Here is a 26,910-nt window from a genome sequence, read left to right as displayed (position 1 = left end):
GTGTGTGTGTGTGTTTCTTTTTTTTAATTACATGGGATATCAGACTTCCCTGAAGTTTAGTTTTCTCCATTAAAAGAGATTGCTAGTAAGCATCTTTTTTTCTGGAATAAATAGAATTGAGTTGTGGTAACAATATCATCAACACACCCAGCCTACCGTGGCCACAGAATCCAATGCCTTTTTTTAGAAAAATGAAGGTGTATGCATATCCACAGTACTGCTTACTGTACTTCATTACAATGCATTGCTTCACACAACACACTCTGAATGAAGAAGATATTCTGGGCAGCTTCAAATCCAGGCACTGCCTCCAAGCCGGGCTTGTTTATCTGTCTGCAACACCCTTAGAGCATTTGAAAGACTACTGATGAGGTTCATTCATGCTGAAAAAAAATGTGTTGATCATTATGGCCATTTTCTTCACAATGGCCTGGCATGGATGGATGGAGAAGGCCATTGTCATCACACAAATGACAGTTGATGTTGCTCTGGTATGACTTGTCCAGGGAAGTTGCATCATTTTAAAATGAATGAAGTTCCAGGGAACATTTATGACTATATTACTGTAGTTGTAACTTTTGGAGCAGCTTGCAAAAAATAAGTTTAGATTCTAGAAATAATTTGTTCTATTTCTCCTGGGTGGTATGTTGCGGGGGGGGGGGGGGGGGGTGGAGAAAATGTTGTATTTATGTAAAATCCTTTATCTGGCTATAGAGTTTGGATTCAGGCTCAAGAAGCGGCTTGGAAGTCATGCACTCTTGGCTTTAGGTAATGAACACAATGAACAAAAGGCTTTTCTGTTTCAATTTTAGAATGGAGGCACCTTTTTTCCTGGAATTATACTTAGTATACCTTAAAATTTATGGCTTGAGTGTGATACAAGAAGAGAGAAAGAGAGAATAGTTTAGCATGTGATTATTTTATTCTGCAAGTATTCAACTAGAAAAGGAGGTGGGCCCAGCCGGTCTGGCTCAGTGATTGAATATCAACCTGTGAACCAGGAGGTCATGGTTTGATCCCCTGTCAGGCCACATGCCTGGGTGCAGGCTCAATCCCTAGTGCAGGGTGTGCAGGAGGCAACCGATCAATGATTCTCTCTCATCATTGATGTTTCTGTCTCTCTCTTCCTCTCCCTTCCTCTCTGATATTAGTAAAAATATTCTTTTTTTAAAAAGGAGGATGGTATTGCCTTTTATAAAAGCCTGGGGGTTATAAACCACCCACAGGCCCCAGTGTCCTCCCAGACCACTGCCTGGTGCCACTGGCCAGAACTAGGAAAAGCAAGTCTTGATTTACCATTCAGTGGCCCAGATCACTCATGTCGCAATGGAGGACAACTAGTCTACTTGTCCACTTTATTAAAAAAAACTTTGTATTTACCAGAGTTGGAGTAAATGGAACAAAATACCCTCTCCGTTTGGTTGGAATGGACTAAACCACCTTGTTCCATCACCGACTTTCTGACTCATGTGCTCTGGAGAAGGAGACTTGCTCAGTTCACTATTTTTTAAAATATATTTTTTATCAATTTTAGAGAGGAAGATAGAGGGAGAGATAGAAACATCGATAATGAGAGAAAATCATTGATCGGCTGCCTCCTACACACCCACTACTGGGGATCAAATCTGCTACCTGGGCATGTGCCCTGACCGGAAATTGAACCATGACCTCCTTATTTATAGGTTGATATTCAACCACTGAGCCACACCAACCAGGCTCAGTTCACTATGTAGGCAACTCTGTGAACTTTCTGTGTTATTCTGTGCAAGACATTATTAAGAGCTGTAAGCCACCTATTTATTTAGTCCTTTTCCTCATCTTTTCCTCATTTCTTTCACACTGATTGATGAAATGGGAAGGAGGCTGAATAAACTCTTTTTAGATGACACAAATATTAAAATGACAGATAAACTCCAAAGAGGTTTCAGTTCATTTCAGGGAAGTGTTGATATGAGGTCTTTAAGGGTCAATAGTCCTATTAGAGAGAGAGAGAGACCACTAAGGAATTGTGAGAAAAAGAAAAATGGGGGGAATGTCTAGATTCCATAGGAAATTGGGGGTTGAGAGCATTTTAAGAAAAAAAATGCTTGCTTTTTCACCAGCTGTGTCATTTTTTTTTAAAGGAACAAGAAACTTAATACTACCTCTGAAGTATAATAGAACTGCAGACCTAGCTTCACAATTTCTTTCTCTCTTTTAGGTAATCTTGGCATTCATTACTCAATAGGTATTGAGTGTGTGTTTTCCAATGAGATCTGGTAATGAACCTAATGATAATGCAGACCTGGGTCAGGCTCTGGTTTTTCCCACATGCAAGGTGGGAAGGCACTTCTGTGTGTGGTTGTCCTGTACATTTCATCCGTGCCTCTGGAAAGCTCATATAATCATGAGAACTGAGGACACATTCACAGACTCTTTAGACACCAGGTTTCCATGGGTCTAGGTGCCATATTTGGTTTTATTTTTATCTTATTGAACATGAGTTTTGAGGTTTCCAGCTTCTTTGTCCATGTCTGGAGGATGAAGCTATTTCAGTTAGGCACAGCTCCACCATCCTTAGAAACACTGAGAATGAATTTTCATTGTTTGTACCGGCTAATCATTTGAAACTATAAACGAGTATCTTGGCTGCTGGCAAAATTCCACCATAACAGCTAAAAGAGTGTTTAGGAAAGATGCCAGCAGTCGCCAGATTGCATTAAGTACTTAAACGACTCTCGAAGATCAGTTCTGCAGTTGGGGACTTGAAATCAGGGGCAGATCCATCTAGTTTCCAGTTTACCTTACTCTGGGATTTTCAGTTCCTTTGTGATTTCCCCCAAATGTCCCGCTCAAAGTGGATTCTCTCTCTCTTACTCTCTCTCTGACATGCAAGTACTTAGGTGAAATCTTTATAATACTTCAGAATTAAAAAGCACTTTTACATATTTACCTATGGCCTTCTATGTATATTAATAATATTACAATATTGTCTATGTTATGATATTTATGGTACAACAGGAACACTACAGTAATCATAATATGTAGTCTCTCCCAAGTTGGACCACAGCAGGAAAGGAGAGAACAATAAATCAGAAACATGGGCCGCAGCCCTGGCTCAGTTACTCAGTGTCTTTATGACCTTGAACCGATGCCTTAAATTCTCTTCAATTGCTTTTTACCTTGAAGCCAGTGGTTCTATACTGAGGGTGATTTTGTTCTAGGAGACATTTGGAAATCCCGGATACATTTTTGATTTTCACAACTTGGGAGATGCTATTGACTTCTGGTCGGTTGAGGCCAGGGAAGCTGCTAAACATCCTACAGTGCACAGAACAACTCCCACAGTAGAGAAGTACCCAACCCAGAATGTCAGTAATGATGAGGCTGAGAAACCGTGCTTTAAGGTGTAAATAACATCTACCCCATTCATCACAGCATTATAGTGTGGCTCAAATATATATGAAAGCATAAAGTAGCCTTCCGTGTCTGATTTTAATGCTATCTGGCATTGCACATAGGGACACCAAAATTGAATCTTAAGAGAAAAATGGATTTATTCTCCTAGATTAAAAGTTATAAATGAAACCTATCACATTAAAAATATTAAATACATCCACTGAATCTTGCTCCATAATTTTATGGTTTTAAACTAATTCTCCAAACATAAAGAGAAACAATGATAAAATATTAATATCACAAGAAACCTACTATTCAGTAACTAATATAGATAAAGGAAATTGGAATCCATGCAACTAATGGGCTTTTCTATTAGCGTACAGCCATAACACATCTTTCCTAATAGAAGCAAGCCTGAAATGATAAGTTGTTTGGATCACATTAATTAACATCCGGCTCTATTAGATCTGCACCTGAGGTTGGGTTCATTTAACCAGTGCTGATGAATATCAAACTTAACAATATCTAGCCACATTATATTAGAATAAAATATGTTTTACATTGAAGGCAAATTTTAGACTAGACTCTTAATAATGGCCTTTTATATTAACTCAGATAACTAGAGATAGTAAAAAAAAAGGATTAAATTCCAGTGAACCAAACTCCAACATCATTTATCGTCACAATGAAAATTCATCCTTTTGTTGCTTTTGCTGTGCAGTTGCCTCATATGTATATATAACTCTACAATTTATGAGTCAATTTTACAGATATTACTTTTTGTCATATTTATATGCAGTCTCCTTAAAATTTTACCTTGAAATCCATGGACAAGATCTCTTGAATTTCTTTACAAAATTTTATTTACAAGAGCATCTTTATTGGGAAAGAGCATGCAGTCTTTGTCAGTTTTTCAATAGGGTTTGTTTTATGAAAAAAGTTGAGAGATTACCCTTAAAATAAAAACTCATATTCTACAAATCCCCCTAATATGATACTAATAAGATTATCAATATATTAGCAGATCATCTTTAGAGGTACCAATTGATCAATAATTTTGAAATTCTTACTCGACATGCACAAGTTTTATGTGTGTTTTTTTTTTATTTAAAGATTCAGATTAGAAGCTCTGCAGTATAGCTAAATTGAAAATATTATGCAAATGCAGCACAATATTATTTAATTGAACCTTTTGGAATGAAAATTACCCAGATGTGCAAAACTCTGCAATCTGGAACAAACATCCTAATATATATATATATATATATATATATATATATATATACCTGCCAAGTAACCACATCTTATATGTACCCAGGCAGAAGAAAGCAGCTCTGACTCCACTCCCAAGAAAATATGCATGAAAGAGCATGTGCATTATACTACATACAAACTCTTAGCTTGTTTGTTATGGAAATCCCACTGCACAACAATAACTATATAGATGGACTGGAAATCCAGACAGTTGGTAAATAAGTAGAATGCCCCACACCCACCAATACTTTTAACCCTTAAAAAACATAAAGAAGTTTCAGAGGAGAGAAAAGTAGGGATCCAGAACAAGTCACTCCAACCCAAATGTGCCTACGTGGTGTGCAGATTGTTTTGAGCTGAAGACAACTTCTCTTGCTCAGGAGAAACTTTTGTCTCCCTCCCCCTCCCCTGCACCATTGCCCATCCTTAAACTGCCTAGAAGAATCTGAATTAGAGAACTTGCCCATAGAGATTATCAAGGATAGCCTTACAACCCACCTATATGGCAGGGGAAAGTTTTATTTACTAAATATCTGATCTTATCGTCCTGCAGTGATTCTTTGAAGCCATCAAGGTGCAATACCTCATCCCTAGCTCAGACTGTTTATATACCTCAATCCCCCTTTCTGTTTCTGAACCTCTCCTCCATATGGACTCTCTGAACCTCTCATGTATGCAGGGTTCCCATACATATATATGTATTCAATTTGGCTATTTTCTCTTTTTAAAAAAAATAAAATAAAGAAAACACAGAAATCAAACATTTCTTACTAACTGCTAAAATTTTTAGTACCACTGGAGAAACAAACTCTGTTACAAAAGTTGCTATTCCATCCAGAACCCATTCTCTTCATTTTCCTAATTCTATCTCTGCTACCTTTCTCTCATTTGATAAGAGATTTCCAAGTGCTGCTCTGATAACTGCTAAATGAGGCCAGAGTATGTGCGATAAGAGGCCTTATCAGAGTCTCCTGGAGGGCCCAGTCCTCTTAACATTCCATTTCTTGAAACAACCATTTGACTATATACTAGTATGATTTGCTGTTCAGCTTCACAGCTACAGACACAACAACATTTTACATGAAACGCCACTGTTCAAAACACTGTTTATGTATTGCTCAAAATATAGCCATGTGTCTATAGTTGTTTACATGCCAGTAAAGACTATAACACTCAACATGACACAAAACGAGCTAGTTCAATATTTTGCTAAAAATAGTTTTCTAGATTAATACTAAGTAAGTGAAAATGACAAAGTAAAAATCAAAACCAGAAAGGTTTGCATTCCTTCCCAATCATATATGTATATATCCAGACACTGTCTGCCAACCTGTCTCCACTACCCTCAACAGAGACTGATTTAATAGGTCTGACTAACGTGACCTTAAGATTGTGCAAGAAAACCCTCAGAGACCCTCTGAATATCTCATTGTACAATTATAATTTTGAAGGCATAAGAGTTTGAAATAAATCTGTGAAGATTCTAGGATCTCCTGTAGAAGTTATTTTTGTGCCCATAGATTAGCTCATTTGTAATTTTTCATACTTAGAACTGAATATTTAAAAAATCCTGTTTAAGGATGACATTGTGGTTCAATGTAAAATAAATAGGATTGGATACAGTCAGAACTATTCATTTTTCTAATGTGTCACTTTGAACAAATTAACTTCTTTTAGCCAAAGTTTGCTGATATCTAAGTTGTCAGTGTAATGATTAAGTAAAATAAAATATCTAAAGTACTTAACACAATGTCTGGCAGAAATAAGTTCTTAATAACTCCTAAGAACAGCTCCTTCCAGAAGTAGATTTCTGGTTGATTTATGTTTTAAATTATATATTCATGCTTTAATTTAAATTATATAATTATAATTTATATTTTCTTTCCTTTTTCCTTATTTGTGAGGAAATCACTGTTAACCATTTGAGCTTATGTATTTGTAACCTAAGCATATATGTATCTTCACTAATCTGAAAGCTCATATATATTGAGTTTATGCAGCGGTTCTCAACCTGTGGGTCGCGACCCCTTTGGGGGTCGAACGACCCTTTCACAGGGGTCACCTAAGACCATCGGAAAACACATATATAATTACATATTGTTTTTGTGATTAACCACTATGCTTTAATTATGTTCAATTTGTAACAATGAAATTGGGGGTCACCACAGCATGAGGAACTGTATTAAAGGGTCGCGGCATTAGGAAGGTTGAGAACCACTGGTTTAGAGAATGATGAGGAAATATTTCCCTTTAGTTTATAATAATTAAAAATAATTTTATGAGAAGTGTCTTGCTCACCCAGCCATCTCTGTAGTCTTCTCCTGAGTCTCAGGTCAGATACAGTCAAAGCCATATAGTCATAGTATATCATCTTACTGTCAAGTGCATGAGTCTTGGCCAAGCTTTTCATCTTGTTTGTACAGTCCTAATTTCCATTAGTTTCAAAAACTCCTCGGTGGTATGGATTTTATGAACACTATACATTCTTTGCAATGAAGATAGATTTTAGGGGGAAGGAGGTGTTTTCACGATATGGTGAGTTTTATAGCAATATGTTGTCAAGTTCAGCTAATTCCCATGGACTACTTAAAGAACTTAAGGGCCCTACAGAGAGGTGGCAACAGGTTGGAATACCCAGCTGCTACCACCCAAACAAAACAACAGCTCAAAGAAATTGGTCAGAATTCTGGTCATAATGACAGAGTAGGGGAGCTTTGGTGGGGAAAAAAGAGGCAAAATAAACCTTATTCAATAATTCATTACTATATAAACAGAATCATAAAATGTCATGGTACCAGCTGAGGAGAAAGTTCCCACTGCTGTCGGGTTCTGCTGTCAGTGACTGCAGGGCCACAGCAAGCAAAGATAACCATGTACATTTCACTACTCTGATCACCATTCTTCCCACTCATAATTTGTTTGGCCCATTCCTTCTGATTGCCTGCAGACAAGCATCAAAATCTGGTATCTCTAGGTTTGGATATTGAGTTTATTTTATCTTTAGTTTTCACAACTCAATGAAAAGCCTGAGTTTTTAGTAAACATCCCACTACCAATTTATGAAAGGAAGAATGATCTTGATAGTGATTTATTTTTCAGAAGGCTTTTTAAGCCAGCTGTGATGAGAAGGTCCAATTTGCATTGGAAGTGCTAACTAGAACTCAGGGAAATCCCATCTGGTTTAGAGACATGTACAAGAAAATAAAACAGAATAGAGAATGCAATGCTTCAGTAGTTTACAAAACATTCACTCCATTCCTTCTGTGGATAAAGCACCATGCTCTGGAAGACAGCAAGAGAATGGTGAAGTGACCAACTTGAGCTCTTACTATAGGTCCAGCACTATTCTAAGGACAGTGGAGAATAAGGCAAATTTGTGTGCTCATGGAGCTTATATTCCATAAATAAATGGGCAAGAACCAACTAGTAAGTACTTTGCAGAGAGTCATGAGGGATGATCAGTTAGTGAACAGCTTGCTACTTACAGGGAAATCATCAAAGTCCCTCTAAGGAGTAAAATTGGAGGAGAAACCTGAACTACTAGAAGGAACTAGCCAGGCAAAGAACAAGAAAAGAAGTGTTCCTGGCAGGGAAACTAGAGTGCATGGCCAGAATCAGAGAGGTCCTGGGTCAGAAGGAGCTGTAGGAGATGAGTCTGGAGTGGTAGACAATGGGCACATGACAGGGGACTTTCACAGTGGGTGAGAGTACAGAATTTTGGTTTGGAAAATTCTACCTTTAAAGATTTTAAACAAGAAAGTGATTTGATCTGATTTATAGTGTATACTTTTTATTATTTTTATCCTCATCTGAGGATATGTTTATTGATTCTAGAGAGAGAAGAAGGGAGATAGAGAGAGAGAAACATCAATGTGAGAGAAACATCGATCAGATGCCTCCTGTATACACTCCAACAGGGGATTGAACACCCAACCTAGATATGTGTTCTGACTAGGAATCAAATCTGCAACCTTTTTGCTGTATGGCACAATGCTCCAACCCTCTGAGTCACACAACCAGGGCCATTGTATTCTTCTTAAAGATTACCTTAGTTCAATATTTGAATGAATTTTAGGGATCCAAAAGTGGAGTACGGGAATCAATTGGGAAGCAACTTCAGAGGCCAAGCAAGGAATTATGGTGACTTGCTCTAGGTCTTGGTTAATGGCAATGGAACAAAGTAGACATGTGAGAAATTTGTTGCCAAAGTAGAGTCAACAAGAGTTCCTAGTGCACTGGATACATGGAAGTGAGCTGAGAATGGGACTCAAGTGTGATGACTAATTAGGGGTTTGTATACCTACTAGTAGGTCAAACACAAGAAATAAGAAATATGAGGGGAGGTGAAAATTTAGGAGGAGAGCAAAATTCAAAGTTCTGTTTGGCCCTTTCCAATGTGAAGTGCTTTTAAGACATTGAAGTGAAAATTTTGAGTAGGAATTTGGGTAAAGAAACCTGGAATTCTGAGAGGAGGTTTGAAGTGGAAATCATAGTCATATAGATGGTAGATATTACAGCCAAAGGGCTAGATAGGATAGCCTTGAAAATTAAAGCAACCTAGGGCCTCAATGAGGGCAGTAAAGTGATGGAGAGATAAGGGGCCAGGTCAGGAAGAGAGAAGGTGGAAAAATCTTGGGTTATTCAAGCTAAAGGAGCAAAATATTTCACACAGAGCCTTCATTTCTGACTAACATACAGGTATCTTTTTATGTTTATAAAATAAATATTTTATATTGCCTACTGTCCTTGACTTTAATAATATTAAAGGGGCCTAATAGTTCACACATAATGAGCTATTATGCATATATGAGCCCTAAAAATCCACACAGAGGCAAGGCTAAGAACAGAGGTTGCTTAGCACATGGCTTTGAGCCCTGTTTATGCTGCTCTTTTTTTTTTGTACTTCATGAAGATAATTCCCTCTTGATTAAAAAATTAATGCCAGCAAGGATAGCTTTACAAAGCAGAAATCCAAATGTTGCAAGCTTTTCTATTTTTGAAATTCAACAAATATGTATTGAAGACCTATGGTGTGCCCCGCTCTATGCTAAACAGATTAAAAACCATAAGATAAGCCTAAAGATTCAACTTGTGCATCAAGGAAATCATAATATCTTGAGTAAGAAAGGCTTACTTACATTAATTCCTGATTAGAATTAAAACACAATGAAAAGAAGCATATTAATTTGTAGGAATTTCTTAATGGAGTTTTTCCTTTTGTATGTCTTAACCAGTACCAACACTTTGGGTAGAAAATAGCTACAATACTACCTTGACCTTCCACTCCCTTCTGTCCTTTCCTCATGGTTCAAATGTTTGTTGGGATGTATCTTTCCAAGAGATTTAATGAGATTTCCTCTTTTGTCATCATCCTCTTCGATTTCTTCAGTAGCACCAAGAAGTGCTGACCTCATACAATATAGTAAATAACATCTTGCATTTGAATTGAATATTTTAAAGTTTCCAAAGTAATTTTATTTGTGAGACCATAAATTTCTGAGTTAGAGAGGACAAGTCTTTGTGATTTTATAAATGAGGAAACAGGTTCCAGGGGTTGGGATGAGGAACAAGTGAGTTTTTGTCAAGTCACATGACTTGATAGAGGGCAATAGCTCACCTCCAGGCCATGCTCCTGCCATTAAATGAATATGTTATTATGAAAGCATATTTAAATAATACCTCATCAGATATTAACTCTAACCTACAGAAAAATGAAATAAAACAATTAAATAAAACAATTATAAATTTGGAAGCAGAAATAACAAAAATTCACCATTAAAAGATGAAGTAATTGAGCTTTGGAAATTTAGCATTATTGGAGGGGTAGGGACAAAGGTTCAAGAGAAGTAGAATAACAGCTATTTGGGTAGGATTTGGTATTGAGGTTACTGTTTGATGCTGAAGCAGATACTCCAAGGATCACACTTGGAGTAGCACTTACTGATTCAGCCTCTTTCATAGCTGATGTTATGGTATCAGCTTTGAAGACAATAGCAACAAGTATTTGAAAAGCTCTTTAGAATTTATAAGCATTTTCACATTCAAAATCTCAGTTGTATAAGCTTACCCTGTGAGGTAGGTTAATTGAATAGACATTATAATCTTCATATTACACATGAGGAAACAAATGCGAAGATTAACTGACTTGTTCAATGTCCTAATAAGCTGGTATAGTAATCAGTACAACCAAGACTGGAACTTAGGATGTAATACTCTTTGTAATAATTTAAGAAATAAAAATTATTTAAAAAAAAAAAGACTGGAACTTAGGTTTCCTGTTCCTAAAATTTCTATCCCATATAATAGATTTCATGCATAAGTGGCCACTGTGGTGATACATTATTTTAATGCATTTATGAAAGGTATAGTAGAGTGTGTAGGTATAAAAAAGTGAGTGATTAAATATATTAATTCATTTACTCATTCATTAGTTTATTCACTAAATGTTTGAATGTTTATTAACATTTTAGTTGGTAAGAAAAATGAATTTAAAAAAGACTCTGTCCTTTTCCTAAAGTTTTTAGAGTCTAGTTGAAACTGAGAATAAAACAAAGTGCATTGGAGTATTGGAGTCATTGAAATCTGTATAGGGCATAGTAGGTTCACAAAAAAAGAGTGGAGGTTGGGGGACAGAATTATAGGCACAAGTTAAAGGTCATGCAGATATAGCAAAAGAAGTCATTAATTTCATATCCTTACATGTCTGAACATTCTCTCTTACCAGTTTTGACTATGTGATACTATTCTTCATAATGTTTTATCCATTCTTATCTGTCTTCTTAAGTTTGAAAAATTACTCTAAATTGGGAAAACAAATAATTAATACAGAAATGCAGGTCTAACTATTGGGCTTGATATTGATATTGTCCTGGGCTTTCTTTTTCATCATAAAGGTTTAGTCTTTCTGCATCTCCTTATTCACTGTAGTTATACTATGTGGAAAGTGAGTTTGGGAAAAAATGCACATGAATTTTTTACCTGAGGGCATTTTTGTTCAGCATTAAAAAGTAAATATTAAACTTTACTTAGAAGCAAATAGTATGTATGAAGCAGTCATCTTCATTCCTTCTCTGACTATCACTCATATCTGAGAAATAGACTATGAGAAGGCAGAGTGTATGGGGGGAGGACCATTTTGTAACCAATGAGACAGGACATGACAGGAATCCTATTCCCAGGATTCCATATCTGTGCTTAGAGTCTCTAATTTTATTCTGATATTCTCCCAGAAGAATATCTCCCTTCATCCCATGGACCCATAAAATAACAATCGATGAACTATTTATATATATATATTTCATAGGAGGGACAGGGGAGGAGGTTTACTAGTACTATGTAGATCTGATGCAAAATTCTTGAAAGTCCTCATTAGGCATTGGTTCTCCAAACTCCTTTCTTAGACCTCCCAACTTGTAATATCGTATGTCTTCCCTGGTGTACTCAGACTCCCAAGAAGGTTTCCTCTTTTTCCTCTCTTCAGTATTTTCCCTCAGAAATTTACAATATTTAACCATATATGAAGTAATTCATTTGGGCCTCCCTCTTTGACTTCACCTATTTACATTCAATGCCCTGTAGCCAGAAACCCACTCTCCCAGAGAGGTGGGTTTGCAACTTGAGGTATTTGAGTGTCTTTGGGCTTCTTAAGCACAACCCCATGCAGTTTAGAAACTTTTTTCTTTGGAATCAGTGCATTCTCCAAGATGAATGCTGACCAGGGTAATTGCAATGTATTGCATTTGATGTTTTCTAAAAGTTTGATTTTACATTTAGACAGGGTTATTTGGTCATGGTGGGATAAAAATGGTCGCTTCAAAAAAATATGCTGTTTCAAGTCCGATTATTGTATTATTTGTTCTCAATGGCAAAAAAATAATCCTAAAGCATTCTCTACACCCAGTAGAGACATAGATACAAAACCATGCAGTTACCGATAATAAAAGCGTAGTGTAGACAGCTAATGAAAGAGAAACTGTGACATGATTATGCACTACTAGCGATATTATTTGCTATCTTATATTAGAAACCAAACAAGTTTTGTACATGTTAACTGATGGTTGGATTATATTATAAAAATGTATATGCACTGAATTTTGGCTGTGTTGGCTTCATTTGAAATTATGGCTTCCATGGGTTCAAAAAATACATACTTTATTTGCAAAATGACAACCATAAATTTTGATATGTTCATTTAAACCAGTGATTTTCAGAATGTAAGTGGTGTCCTACTTCTATGAATTTGAAAACAGGTTATTTTGAAAGAGGTAAATTACTCAGTAGAAACCTTAGGAGACCCAAATTGCTGATATATCTTCCTCAAAATACCTCTGATTATCTAGGAGTATGTATATATTGGTAGTATCTTATTCTTTATGTTTCATACTTAGATTATGATAGTTATGATTCCTGCTTTAAGAAAAGGCCTGTGATACAAAAATAATCCATATGAACTAACTTTGTTCTGCAGAAGTCATTTGATGCTTTGTGAGGCCATAAGAACATTTATAGGGTCTTCTCAAACAAAATTCAATTTTAAAAGTATAATCAGTCCAAAAAATCACCTAAATGGCAACAAGGGTTTCTCTTTTTCTATACAATTGGGGATTTTTTTTTTCTACCTCCTAAAACCACCCAGCTGCTCTTTGTGAAGTTCCTTAAATAATGATTAACATTATTGAACCAGAGACTAAAAATCTTGGTATGGACTGACCCATGGGGACAAGTTACTATCATTATTTTAATATAAAATAATAAAAGGGGCGTCCAGAGGGGGCAAAAGTCTGGCTCATCCTCAAAATTTATTTTGTTTGTCAAAGTCACCCAAAATGAGTTCTTGGCAGTGATTGGAATTGGCTGTCAGAATCAGGTGCCCTCAGTGTCTTGCCTTTGTGGTTCGCCTACCCAGGTTTCCCAGTCCTTGGTTGAACATGAATGTTCTCACAGAGATATAATATTGAATAAAACTCTTGTGATCTCTTCCAGTAGAGGCTGAGGCCATTTCTAAATCTCCTTCCCCATGTCCCTTCTACAGTATCTTTCCCTCAAAACACACACATACTTTCCCTCTCTCTCTCTCTCTCTCTCTCTCTCTCTCTCTCTCTTTCTTCTTCTTCTTCTTCTTCTTCTTCTTCTTCTTCTTCTTCTTCTTCTTCTTCTTCTTCTTCTTCTTCTTCTTCTTCTTCTCCTTCTGTCTTCCTCTCACTCCTCTAATTTTCTCAATATACATTGAGGGGAATATGTTGCTTCCCACAGAGTCTCTAGAAGACTGATATAGTTTTCCTCAATGTACTCCAAATAAACCATCATTCCCTGACTATCCTGTAGTTTACAGACACTGACACTACTGACACTGTACCACTATTATAAGTGAAGAGGGGTTTTACCCCTATTACTGTGTGTGTGTGTGTGTGTGTGTGTGTGTGTGTGTGTGTGTGTTAGCTATTCCATTTATCAGGCTCATTTTATTGATACTCCATTGTCACCAATAGTGCCCTGTCAATTTGGCAATGCCCACAAATACTCATATGGAACAATGTTAATTATAAACTCTCTACACCTTATAAATATGCCTTCTTTGGCTATGAATGAATGCGGGCTACATTTCCTAGAGCAGAACTCATGAACCCATGTATATTTGCACCTGCATTTCTACAGGCTCTACTACAACTCCCCAAACATATACACATTTCTTCTTGGAATTGGCAAGAAGCCTTGGAGTGTCCTTGGCCCCTACTGGAAGGGCATGAAACAAAACCCAGTACCTTCCTACCATCCCGAATCGGTTTTGTCTTGCTGACCTCTCTCCAACCCCAGCTTGCTGTTCTGTTTTTCTAGTTTCCCTAAATGCAACTTACTTTAAGCATGTATTAACTTAACGTTCCTACAATTAAAGGATAATTAATGATTGATTACCCATTTGTCAGTCTTAGCCACTTTCTTCTCTTTTAAAAGTCTACTTATGACGTACATCCAGACTGCACGCCCTTTTTATTTTTTTTAAAGAAGCAAAACCAAATTTTTTTAAAAAATTAAAAATAAAACAACATTGGTTTTTAATTTCGGCTGTCATCAGAAGGGGAAGCCACAAGCCAGAAAATGCAAAGCAAACAAAGTGTCCCCTGACTGCTCTGTCTGTGCCTCCTCAGCGTGTGCATCTGGTTGTTCATCCCTAAAAGTGTGTGAAATATTTTTTTCTTTAAAACTTTTTTTTTGGTTCTTTTCTCCCTTCTTGTTTGGGAATTAAGTGCTTTTTGTATTATATATATCTATCTATATATATAAATAAATCAGTGTGTTTCTTTTTAATTGCTAGATCTTTAGATTTGCTTTTATCCAAAATTATGAGAAAAAAGTTATGAATTGTTTTCTGCAATTTTCCCCACTCCCTCTTTAAATGTGGAACAACTTCAGCTGCAGAATCCTCACATCCACATCTTTCAAATGATCCCGGTCTCATTGGGAATCACATGCACCATGGTGGGGAGTGGGGACATTGGTAAAAGTAAATGAGGTCATTCAGACAGTACCATTTTCTATATAGGGGAATCATTACTAACCCAGCAAGTGGGCTCCCTATACAACTCTGCCTTTCCATCACCTCTGCAGATCTCTGACCCCTTCCCCTAACTCTAGATGGGGCTGTGTGGCTGTCGATGAAGTTGTTCAACTTGAATGCATAAATCTAGTATCCTTGTGTTTTGCTTTTAACCTTTTGATCATTATTATTAGTATTATTATTTTATGTATTTTGGCTATTTTCAGTAGGAGAAAAAAAGTTTAACTGTTTTTATTATTTGAAAATTTTTAATGAAACTGTAATGATTTTTGAAGTAATTGCATGTTGAAGAAGTTGCAGCTTAGGGTGTGTGAGATTGTCAGTGTTAGAGTTCTGTTCTTTATTTCTGTAGATGGGCATGTGTAGGCTCATTTGTTTTTGTATATTGCCCATCCCTTCCTTACAGCCAGAAGCTCTAATGCAGCTAGATCACTCCGTGCCGCCCTTACATGGACATGGCGACTCACTTACACATTTACTCCCATCATCTTCATCTCTTGTGTAGTTCACTCATAAATACAACCCTACCCTTTCTGCATCATTCCTTCCCACCCCCCTCCTTTCTTTAGCATTGTTCAAATTTATGTGCTGTCATCCATTCCCTTAAATTAAAGAAAGTCTAATACTTGTCAAAAAGACAAAAAATTGTAAAAGTTAAATATATATCTGAGAACCTATAACAATGCAGAAATTTATTCCAAACCCTCTAGATTCATAGATTTTTTTAAAGGTAAATTATAAAGGTAAACAGGATTTTTTTTAATTTTTAAAATCATTGCAGTCGGAATTATTTTAAATTCAAAATTGATGCCCTCCCTAGTCCCTTGAAGTAAAAATTTGTTAAAGTGCAGATTTTTTTTTCTTTTTATGTTATGTGGTGTGGATGTATGTGTTGTTGCCTCCCTGTATCATCCTTTGTTGTAAATTATTATATTTGAAAAATTAGACATTTTGGTCAAAAGTTTTTTTTTTAAGAAATGACGACAAAAAAAAAAAGCAAGTTACAAGAATGTGGCAATTCTATTTGTCCAAGAGCATTCTTACACAACTTTCTTTTGTAAATTTTTCTTTCATGCCAAAAAACATGCGGGCAATTTGTTGATGTAAGTTGACGATAAATGAATACGGTATGCTTTTACTTATTTAAATTACTTTGTCTATGTGGAAATGACTTCTTTCTTTGCTTTTCTAAAATGGCCTCTATTTTTTATTTGCTTTTACTTTTCTTTCTGTCCTTATCTTGAGAATGCCTTGTTGATGTTATTTGCTCTCCTTCCCTCTAGCTTACTTTGGCCCTGAAGTTGATTTTATTTTCTTCTATGTAATTTTGAACATAATATTAAATACTTTCTTTCATTTGTGTCTATTTGCTTAATTTTCAGTTTTATGTTTTGTGCTGAATTGCTCTGAATAATCAATGTGAACTCTACTCTTGGTAGAAGGGGGTGGGTAATTTGTTCCTAACATGCAAAGGAAGCCTGGCCTCTTTGCCTGAACCAGCTTGAAAGCCTTGAAAGTAATGGGATATTAAGTTGGTTACAACCTACAGGAGGCCTGTACCCCAGAAGAAAATGCATTAACTCCAAGTGTTATCAGTGGTAATTACATCCTAATTTAACTCCATAGAAAGAATTCGGGGAAGTCAGTTGTTGTTTTTCTCTTCTGCAGAGGGGAAAGGAGGTACTCTCAAGTGATTATGGTGAGTTTTGTTATCCAGGATTAGACCATCACCATCACCACAGGCTTCAAAATCATTTTTACTGAGAATAAAGACATAGATAATCCCAGGTTTTAAAGTGTTGTCCTATCATAATGATGCCTCCCAAAGTATAAAGCTGTACTGGTGAAAACACACACCATACACACACAAACACACACACACACACACACACACACACACGGCATACAGTTTCTCTCTCTCTCTCTCTCTCTCTCTCTCTCTCTCTCTCCTTTTTCCTTTTTATTAATAGTTTCCATTTCTCTCAAGGACTTAATCAGGTAAGCTTTAAAAGGATCCTCTGATTCTACCAAGAAGAAACATGATGATTTTCACACCTGACGTTTAATTTAGGCAACTTTTCAGGTAGGTACTAACTATTTATGGGGATATCCTTGGACCTTAAAGGAATTTAGACGTTGCCTTTATGCACCTCAGGAAACATAAGATCAGTAAGACGTATGTACTCTACAGTTTTTAAGTAAAGAAGTTACTTGTTTCACTTTAATTTTCAATGCTAGTGTTTTCTGAAACTGATATAGAAAGTAATATCAAACTGATTGGTAGGTAAGAGATATGTTTCCAACCCAGCAGCTTTAATGAATGGGCTTTCTCTACCTAGATTTTTAGGATTTTATATTTTTTGATATGTTGGGTGATATTGTAGGTTTAAAACTAAGAACTTCCTCAATGAGGTGTTATTTTATCTAAATGAATTGAAAGCTTTTATTTTTATTGAAGAAGCCATCTGTAAGAATTTAATAAAAGCTAATCTTTTTTTTAGTACAGCTCTTTGAGCTATCATAAATCATTCCTCAAACTCTTTTTTAAAATAGCCTTAATAATTTGGTCTCCCATCATACTTCTACCTTAGCAATGAGGCTACTATATTTTTTTAAAAAATAGGAAAAATGACCAAAGGTTTCAGTGTTTATATTAGTAGAAATGATACTAGTAACTAGCATTTTGGAGTAGCAATGAGCTCTGTGCTAAATTTTTAACATGTGTTATTATTAACATCGTTATTATTATTCAAATTGTGGTTTGAGGTAGGCTATGTTGTTATTCCCATTTCACAGAGAGTTTACACAATTTGCCCAATCTCGTGTGGCTAGTAACTGCAGAGCTGCGCTGTTAACTTGAGTCTGGGTGACTTTGGAGACAAAGCTCTTAATTAATAAGCAAATGAAAAACTCCATTTGACATTCCTTATTTTACAATAGATAATGATATCAAGGGGCTTTGGCTCATCTTACCTGGGCATATGTTGAAAAATAGAATCTGTAGCCTTATATAATCAGACAAAGTAGTGGAGGGGAAAGGTTCTACCTAAAGATTCTCATCTCATTAAAATGTTAAGCCTCTTTGAGACACTTGAGCTTTTTCTGGTGTCTCTCCTAGGTATTTGCCATGTTTTTCCATGGCTATTTTTTCTAAAGGTGGGTGTAGAAAAATTTATGGTTACAAGCTTTTGAATATTTATGTGCTGCAAGTACACACTTCTGTGGCACCAACAAAAATGAATATCATCCAACAACTCATTTAGTGGAAAAGGGATGATTTCTCCCCATTATCTGTGAACTTCCCAGTAGAGATTCAGAAAAATACAAATAAGAGATGAGCTAAAGAACCTAAATATACATAAAAGAAACTCACGGAATTGGAGCATGATGTCCTCTCCCAGAGTTTAGCTCTTCAGTGTCCTTGTTTCTGTATTTTTATGACTTCTTAGACTCAAATATCTCCAGAGAGGCAATGTTGGCGCCCCATGGAAACTTCCTGCTGCTCTTCTTGTCTTTATGGATGACCCACTACATTCACCATCACCTACAACATTCTCACAGTTCACAAGGGTTCTATTAAATTTTTAATCCACTGTCTTTTTCAATGGCAGAGAGCCCCATTTGCTGGATATCAGCCCTAGACACATGAATTATATATCTATAAATATACTCATAAAGCAAAAAAACAGGGCAGCTTTCGGGGCTAAAATAGACCTTTTATATCCCTAGTGATCTCTCTAGTTTAAAGAAAAACACAGCCCTGTCAAGAAAGGGTATATATTCCTGATTATAATGATAACTTTAAGGGATACAAATATTATTCCAAATTGAAGAAAAATTCTGGAGATGGAATGGGAAATTAGAGTTTTGGTGGATTATAGGTTTTGTATCACTCTGCCTGTAACCCCTCATGATTTTAGGCTTGCTGCATCTGTGAATACTTTTATAAGCATAGACATCTGGTAGATCACTGACTCCATAATCTTTGGGCAGTGAAACAAGAATATTAGCAGCTGCTCCAACATTCCTGAGTATAGTCACTTTGGATTAAGACAAACATAAAGACTTAAATAGGCTTCCAGAATCTAAGTCATTTCTATTGAGGATCTAATAATGGGAGAAATATGTCCCTCAACTTCTTATCTCAAATTGTGTGTGTCCACAGTCCCCCAGGATACTATAATCATCTTAACTCTTAAAGGTGGAATTTAATATTACAATTGATTATGCACCCCAACTCATACACCTGTCCCAGGCACCTTCCATGTTTACAGTTATCTAAACTTTCCACCTATTTTCATTATAATTCCCATTTGTAATAATGACACCCCCCCACAACCCAGCTGACTTCCTTTTGAACTAAAGACACTTTTACAATTCTTTGAGATTCCAGGAAAGGGGGTTATGAAAGCTTCTACCATTTCACTGATTAAATACTACAGGAATTGGGGCTCACATTTCCTTGACACTGGACATCATTTATCATTTTTCTCTGGGATTAAAAAAATGACAAAGAACACTGAAGATTAGTAATTTTGCCAGCTTCTGTTATTTAAACTCGGTAATATCATACCCATTATTTTAGTTTTGAAATAAGCTCTTATCATTTACTTAAGGGACTCACTGACTTTTTAGAAGCTCTTTATAAATTAGTGAGCTTCAGAACCCTCTTTCCATTCCATTCTGAAAAGGATGGTATTTAGTTTCTACTCCAAGAGAGATATTTGCATTAGGGTGTTGAATGAGCAGGGAATAGAAAGGAGAGTGGCAGTGAATCAACTGCAGAGTGAGCAGTTGTAGATTTTGTAGATTTTTTTAACAACAGAAACACTATGGAAGCTTTAGCTAAAATTGAAGGGGGGTAAAAAAGGCAAATTTAAGACTCCATTTGGGAGTCACAGCTGGTACACTAAAATTGCAAATGAATGCCACTCTACAATCATGAAGACAGTGATCTTAATCTCACAGGGACACTGGCATCCTCCTTAACTATTTGCCTTTATGTTAAAATTATGTGCACCAGGCCTTTGCCTCCAAACAAATCAGTTATTCCTTGTTTTTTACCCCAGTTTCCTCTGTGCTCAATACACATGAGGCAGATTTTTATCACTGCGCTAAGAAACAAATGACTCTCAGTGTTTGTGTCTGAAGAGAACACGCATGCTAATCCTTTGTTCTAGGTGAGATGCGTAAGAACTACCTTGTTCCCTGAAGGAAAGTAACATCACCCCTGAGTAACCTCTAGGGAACCTTTAAACAGAGTGCATGGGCCTCCTCATCTCCCTCCACACTGCTCTTCTTTTATTCAAACACTGCCTTTTCCCGTGTATCACCTTAACTATAACTCTTGGGACTCCGTACTAGAAGAATAGGAGAAAAGTGAGCCCAGGATTAGTTTTATGTCTGGCTTACCTTTAGGAAACATGCTCCAAATCCCATTTATAAAAACTAGCGAAAGTGTGTAAATTATGTATTAAATAAGTTGCAAGGTATATGAATTATATATGTTCACAATGTAAAAATTAGGTGTGCTGGTCCAGCAAAGCAAGTCTGAAACTTTGGTGAAACCACAAAGATCATTTTGCTCAATAGTTTCCAACTCCAAGCACCAGAACAGAAGCCTGGGTGCAGAGATCAGACCAAAATATCATTTTGAGATTCTCAGAAAGGTTAGTTTTTTATTTCCCCACACATGGTAACAGAGATGATTGCACAATGCCCTATTGTCCCTTGCCTTCCAAATGATACACATTATTTCCATTATTGCTACCCTCCTCAACTCGATTCTCCTCTGTGCAACACAGTGCAACTGGCAAAATAGGAAGGGAGGAAAAGCTTTTGATGTAGGTGCAAGCAATTCTTCTCAGATGCTAGGAATGTATGCATTAGGTTTCTTCTCAAGAGACCCTGCACATCTGAAACCTGGACACTTTATATGCAGCAGTTTCCACGGAGGCACAAGAAATGATTAAAGGTATAAGGTGTGGAAAGCAGAGCAGAGAGTTATAATTTGTGAGTCAGTCTTTATAGGAATTACCTGGGAAGACTGTGTAAACTCAAAGGCTTGTCCACCTGGAATGTCCCACGTGGCAGTATTGAGCCACGTGTCTGGGTTTGTCACCAATAGAGAGACCTCAGCAAAGTCATATCTGGTAACAGATATTTAAACACCAACCATTCCATCAGGGCAAAATTACTACTGAGAGCAGAACACAAAACACTGTACCTGGTTGAGAGCTTAGTGACCCAGGTCAGAAAGAGGTTCAATGATATTGTATCAGCATCTCAACGGACGGACCAACTGGGACGGGGAACATCATGCCATCCTTGCTAGAGGATTTTTAAAAGCAATAGTTGGAATAAATATTTTGCACAAAACTTAATGAACTATAACTTCTGGAGATTCTTTCTCTCTTTGAAAAATAACTTGATCTTTCTCACATACATGAATAATAAGCTTGTTTCTGCAGTTAGGTTAGTAACATTCACCATGGAATATTTGTGGTACCCATGATCTGCAAGGCACTAGGATTTAGTATACTATCTTAACTTTCTTTCCTGACCCAGTCCACATGTTTCTAAATACAGTAAGTAGGAACTCTGGGTAAACTAATAAATTTTTGCCATTCGGATTTTTCAAAACTCACTTTGCTATCTCTATGTTTCAGAATCTAAGAGTACGTTTCCAGTAATTCACAGCTGTCTAGGCTGGTTATTTTAAAAATGTAGCATCCAGCTCAGGATATTTTGCATCTAGCACAAAAGCAATACATTAACATAATTTTAGACCAAGGCAAGGTGGGTGGTCATTTCATAGTCAGAGTAATTTCTGGAAAAGCATATAATTTTCATTGGTTAGATGAGCATTTTTAACCTCTTATAATGTGCCCTTATTTAGCAGATAGTAAATGAAGACTGCACTTATTGATAAATGTGAAATGAAAGGTAGTCCTTCACAATATTAAGGACAAAGTATTTTTTGGTCTTTGATCTTGGTCTCTGTGACATGGAAAATATTCTCATCCTCACGGGAGCAAATAAGTAGAAACCCCAGAAGGCAATAAAGAAATGTTAAATACAATTCACAATTATCTACACACACACACACACACACACACACACACAATTTTAATAGCCAATCAGTACTGGCAACAGTGTAATTGAATGTCATCATCCCATAAGCAAATCCTGGAAACAAGCCTATTTGAGTTCTAGCTAAATAATTACTTGAGAGTATCTTTAAAATCTACACCCCTGCCCGAATCTGTAGATTTCAGGTTCTGGTGGCAAGAGGCAAATAATCGGCTGGAAATCAGCCTAGAATGGTTAGGCTACCATCAGGTGATTTTATTGTCATTTCTGAGGCATAACCTATGAACTCCATTCATTGAGAGTGACTGAACCATGTTTACCTACAAATATGCTAATTCTGTGTTTCTTTTTCTTTTCAATCCCAGGAGGTGAATTAGTTATCCCTCTTCTTGTAGAAGACCCTTTAGCTACCCTTCCTATTGCTACTCGTGCACCTTCCATTACACTCCCCCCTACCTTCCGCCCCCTCCTCACCATTATTGAGACCACCAAAGATTCCCTGTCCATGACCTCTGAGGCGGGGTTACCTTGCTTGTCGGACCAAGGCAGCGATGGTTGTGATGATGATGGCTTGGTGATATCTGGGTATGGCTCAGGGGAAACCTTTGACTCTAACCTGCCCCCTACTGATGATGAAGATTTTTACACCACCTTCTCCTTGGTAACAGATAAGAGTCTTTCCACTTCAATCTTCGAAGGTGGCTACAAAGCACATGCGCCCAAGTGGGAAGCCAAGGACTTTAAACCTAACAAAGCCTCCGAAACTAGTAGGACTACTACCACATCATTGTCCCCTGAGCTGATCCGCTTCACCGCTTCCTCCTCGTCTGGGATGGTGCCCAAATTGCCAGCTGGCAAAATGAATAACCGTGATCTCAAACCCCAGCCTGACCTAGTCTTGCTTCCGTTGCCCACTGCCTATGAGCTAGACAGCACCAAACTGAAGAGCCCACTAATTACTTCCCCCATGTTCCGTAATGTGCCCACAGCAAACCCCACGGAGCCGGGAGTCAGACGGGTTCCGGGGGCCTCAGAGGTGATCCGGGAGTCGAGCAGTACAACAGGGATGGTCGTCGGCATTGTGGCTGCTGCCGCCCTCTGCATCTTGATCCTCCTGTATGCCATGTACAAGTACAGGAACAGGGACGAGGGGTCCTACCAAGTGGACGAGACGCGGAACTACATCAGCAACTCGGCCCAGAGTAACGGTACGCTGCTCAAGGACAAGCAGCCGAGCTCCAAGAGCGGCCACAAGAAACAGAAAAACAAGGACAAGGAGTACTACGTGTAACCACACAGCCGCTCACAAGACCCGCATTTAAAGAGCCCAGAAGGATTGCTTTATCAGTGCATACATCCTTGGAAAATGAGATTTTTTTTGCAGATGTCAGAACTGCTCTACCTAGGAGATGGGGTCTATACCATGTCTATGGTGGGGAAAAAAAAACAGTTTCTAAAAGGACACACACACCAAGATGTATCGACCTATACACAGTTCAGCCATGGCTTTGATCAGTCATTGCCCGGAGACAGAAGGTCCTTGCTGCCCTGCTGTATCATAAAGCACACACTTTGCGCTCTGCAGCCAGCAGGGGGCTCCCCTTCTCTCACCTGGACTTGGGAGCTTCCTTCTCTTGAGGACCTTGCACTCAAGGTAGAGACTCATGGCTTACTTGTTCCATAACTCCAAGTGAGTCTGTAACAATGTTTGTGAAGCTTGACTGTAATAACTTTTTTGTTGTTTAATTATGTAAAAAACAAAAACAGAAAAAAGTTAAACAAACAAACAAAAAAAACAACCCACCCTTATCTGGTTCTGGCCAGTGTGTGTAACTTTTCTTCAAGATCTGAGGGGAAAAAATGGCTTTTGGGTTTTTGTTTATTTTTTGAGGATGACTGGACATACGTTAAGAAGAAGAGAAAAAAAACACTCAGAAAACTAAAGTGGGAGAGACTATTGCCATATGAACTCAAATGCTACCATGGTGTTCACGCTACATATCAGGTTGTGGTGTTTTTAGAATCTGTTGTTTGTTTCCTATACGAACACATAGCAAAATCATGTGATGGATGATAATGTTGATTTGAAAAGCTGGTCCCTCAGGATCTAATTCCAGAATTCGCCACCCAAACCCTGAACCGACTGGGTTAGGGCTGGTTTTATCAGAGCTATTGGGTTTACTTAACAACAGTGTTCCTGTCCATTAGCCCAGCCAAATTGTGGTAAAGGAGAAAGCCCTCCAAATGAAAACAGAGCCTTTCCCAGAGAAAGGGAAGGGAGGGGGTGGCCTGGATCCATGACTGATAGAAATGCATGCAAATATAGAAGAAAAGTCAATACTAAAAGGCTGTTCAATAATCAAAACAGACCATAGGGCAGTTCAACTTGTGATGGAACCCACAAAAGGTCACACAAGCCAAACATGGCATGAAGAGAGTGCAAAATGCATAGTTCTTCCCCCACCCCCAACGTGAATATGTTTTCTCATCGTGGTTTAATTTTGTAGTCTGGCACTTACGGATAACTCTATCCTTCCATTTGCTCATGTCTCCCTTCACCCATCTTTTCTAAAACTAAACGAATAAATAATAAATGAATAAAGCTGCTGTGACACACACAAAAAGGAATTTAATAGTATAATATATATATAAATAAATATATATACAGATATATTTATCATGGTATGTTTGATGGGATGACTGAGACAGGACACCTGTTAAAGTCTTGAAGTGGAATGAGAATGTTGTTTTAAAAGAAAATGACAAAACAACAAAAAAGTAAACCTTAAAATGTGAAGCAAGTGTGAGTTTTAGTTTTGTCACAGTTAACTGTGTCAAAGAGAATTGAAAAATAAAATCTTCTCAGATTTTGTTTACATATTTTACTACATTTTTGCTGGTATAATTCCTTAGCCACCTATGTACATACTGCTTTAAGAATTGTTCCTTCCTTTCTACTTGTTTATTTCAGTTGTTTGGTTTATATTCTGGTTGTCTTTCTTTCTTTTTGAAAAGAGGAAACAATGTACAGAAAAACAATAAATTGGTTGTGTGGCCATAGCTATCCAAAAAGCAAGAGACAAAGCAAGACAAATATTCACACAAATTTAAGTGTGTCCTCTGGAGGGTCAGGTATATACAATTTCTTTTGTACAGATGAAAATCAATCAGCTGTTTAGACTTAGAAATCTACTCTTGCTGGTCTTTGTAAGTTGCATGAATATTTGATTTGAAAAAATACCTTAAAGATATGGGGCAAAAGTGCAATCTAAACAATGGTAGCCTTTTCTAATGTGTATGGAAAGAAGTGTTCCTCATTATCTGATATTTCAATGTGTTAAGAGTTTTGAAATTTTTTTTGTCATTAAGAAAGACAGGATTATAAAGAGATATCAAAGCACGAATTTAGATAGCCTAAATGGCCCAACCTATATAAAGTTGATTATATCTTGATGTCTTTAAAAGATTGCTGTTCTTGGAGTCTTGAGGTCTTGTGAATTGATTTTCTGATTTCGTTCTTTACATTTTTTAAAAAAAAATTGAGTAAAAATACATTTGTTATATTCCTTTCAGTGTAAGTTCTATTTGGACAATTTTATGGGAACATGTGCATTCTGTATGTGAGCTTCTATCATATTCCTGTTGTTTTATGAGCAGACTTTTACGGAATTTATTTATGATGTTGTGATGTTACCGCTTTTCCTTTTTCCTTTTCTCTTTTATTTCATATTTGCATTTTTGTTCAAGGATATGCTTAGCAATAAAATGTTCTTCCCAAAACCTTGTATGATGATGCATTCTTATTTTCTAAACATTTAGTTTAAGATCTTACACTGAAGATAAACATGTCATATCTTATTGAAAATAAGCTAAGACTACTTTCATGTGAAATAAAAGATTCTATACAGATACTTATATAAACATGTCAAAAGTGGCATATTTATGGGCTTAACAATTATTGTCTGTCAACCAAAGCATTATTTAGATTTCTTTGGTAGAGTCAACAGTAAAGAAAACACTTTTCTGAAAAGGTAAGATGACAAAAGCATTCCATTCTGGAAAATATTACTGGATACTATGTTTTTGAAGTGTTTGGTAAATTTATCAACAAACTTTGCAAGGTTTTTCAGAACCATATTCAGGTAGTGTCTTACTAGAAAGTTTTAGATGCCTTCTTTCTAAGCATCCAGCCATATATTGAAAATTTTTTTTAAATGACTAAATCCAAAACCAAAATTTAAGTGCTTAAATTTTAACAGCTTTTATTTTCTAGATTTTCAGATTATAAAATTTTGCAAACATTCATTGTAGATGGAACCTATCTCATATCTCAGGTATACTCCATTTGCTGGTTTCCTAAGCACATGCATATTCTCCCAATTGGGTAATCCATCATGACACCTGCATTTTCACCATGGTCCAGAAATGTGGGTTAATTGAACAGTTGTATTCTATCCATACATTGGTTAACAGTTTTCAAAGAGTTAGAGTTAAAAAAAATATATTATACTTCTTTTACTTTACATTTTATTAATTGAATGGTTATGTTGTTGAGTATCTGGGGATGGAAAGAAAATTAGGCTGAATGATGTCAAATTATGGAAAGTTCCTTTTTTGGTTTCTGTCTCAGA

General features: G+C 36.8%; 1 protein-coding gene across 19 annotated transcripts in view; it reads left to right on the top strand.

The window, feature by feature from the left end:
- The window catches only part of NRXN3 (neurexin 3), a 1,545,560-nt gene extending 1,519,501 nt beyond the window's left edge, over window positions 1-26,059 (top strand). For 9 of the 19 annotated variants that reach the window (XM_070415785.1, XM_070415793.1, XM_070415776.1 and 6 more), the window contains one exon: window positions 23,269-26,059. In XM_070415785.1, coding sequence (XP_070271886.1) covers window positions 23,269-23,570 — 302 coding nt within the window. In that variant the 3' untranslated portion in view covers window positions 23,571-26,059. Of the gene's footprint in view, window positions 1-15,593; window positions 16,159-16,295; window positions 16,315-22,644 lie in introns of those variants that run through there. The other 10 variants (XM_070415667.1, XM_070415657.1, XM_070415649.1 and 7 more) reach the window with 4 other exon arrangements.
- The last annotated feature ends 851 nt before the right edge of the window (window positions 26,060-26,910 follow it).

This window comes from Myotis yumanensis, unplaced genomic scaffold, assembly GCF_028538775.1.
Source record: "Myotis yumanensis isolate MYYU_CA2020_CCGP unplaced genomic scaffold, mMyoYum1.0.hap1 SCAF_1, whole genome shotgun sequence".
Taxonomy (NCBI): domain Eukaryota; kingdom Metazoa; phylum Chordata; class Mammalia; order Chiroptera; family Vespertilionidae; genus Myotis; species Myotis yumanensis.
This window is presented reverse-complemented; position numbering and strand designations above follow the sequence as displayed.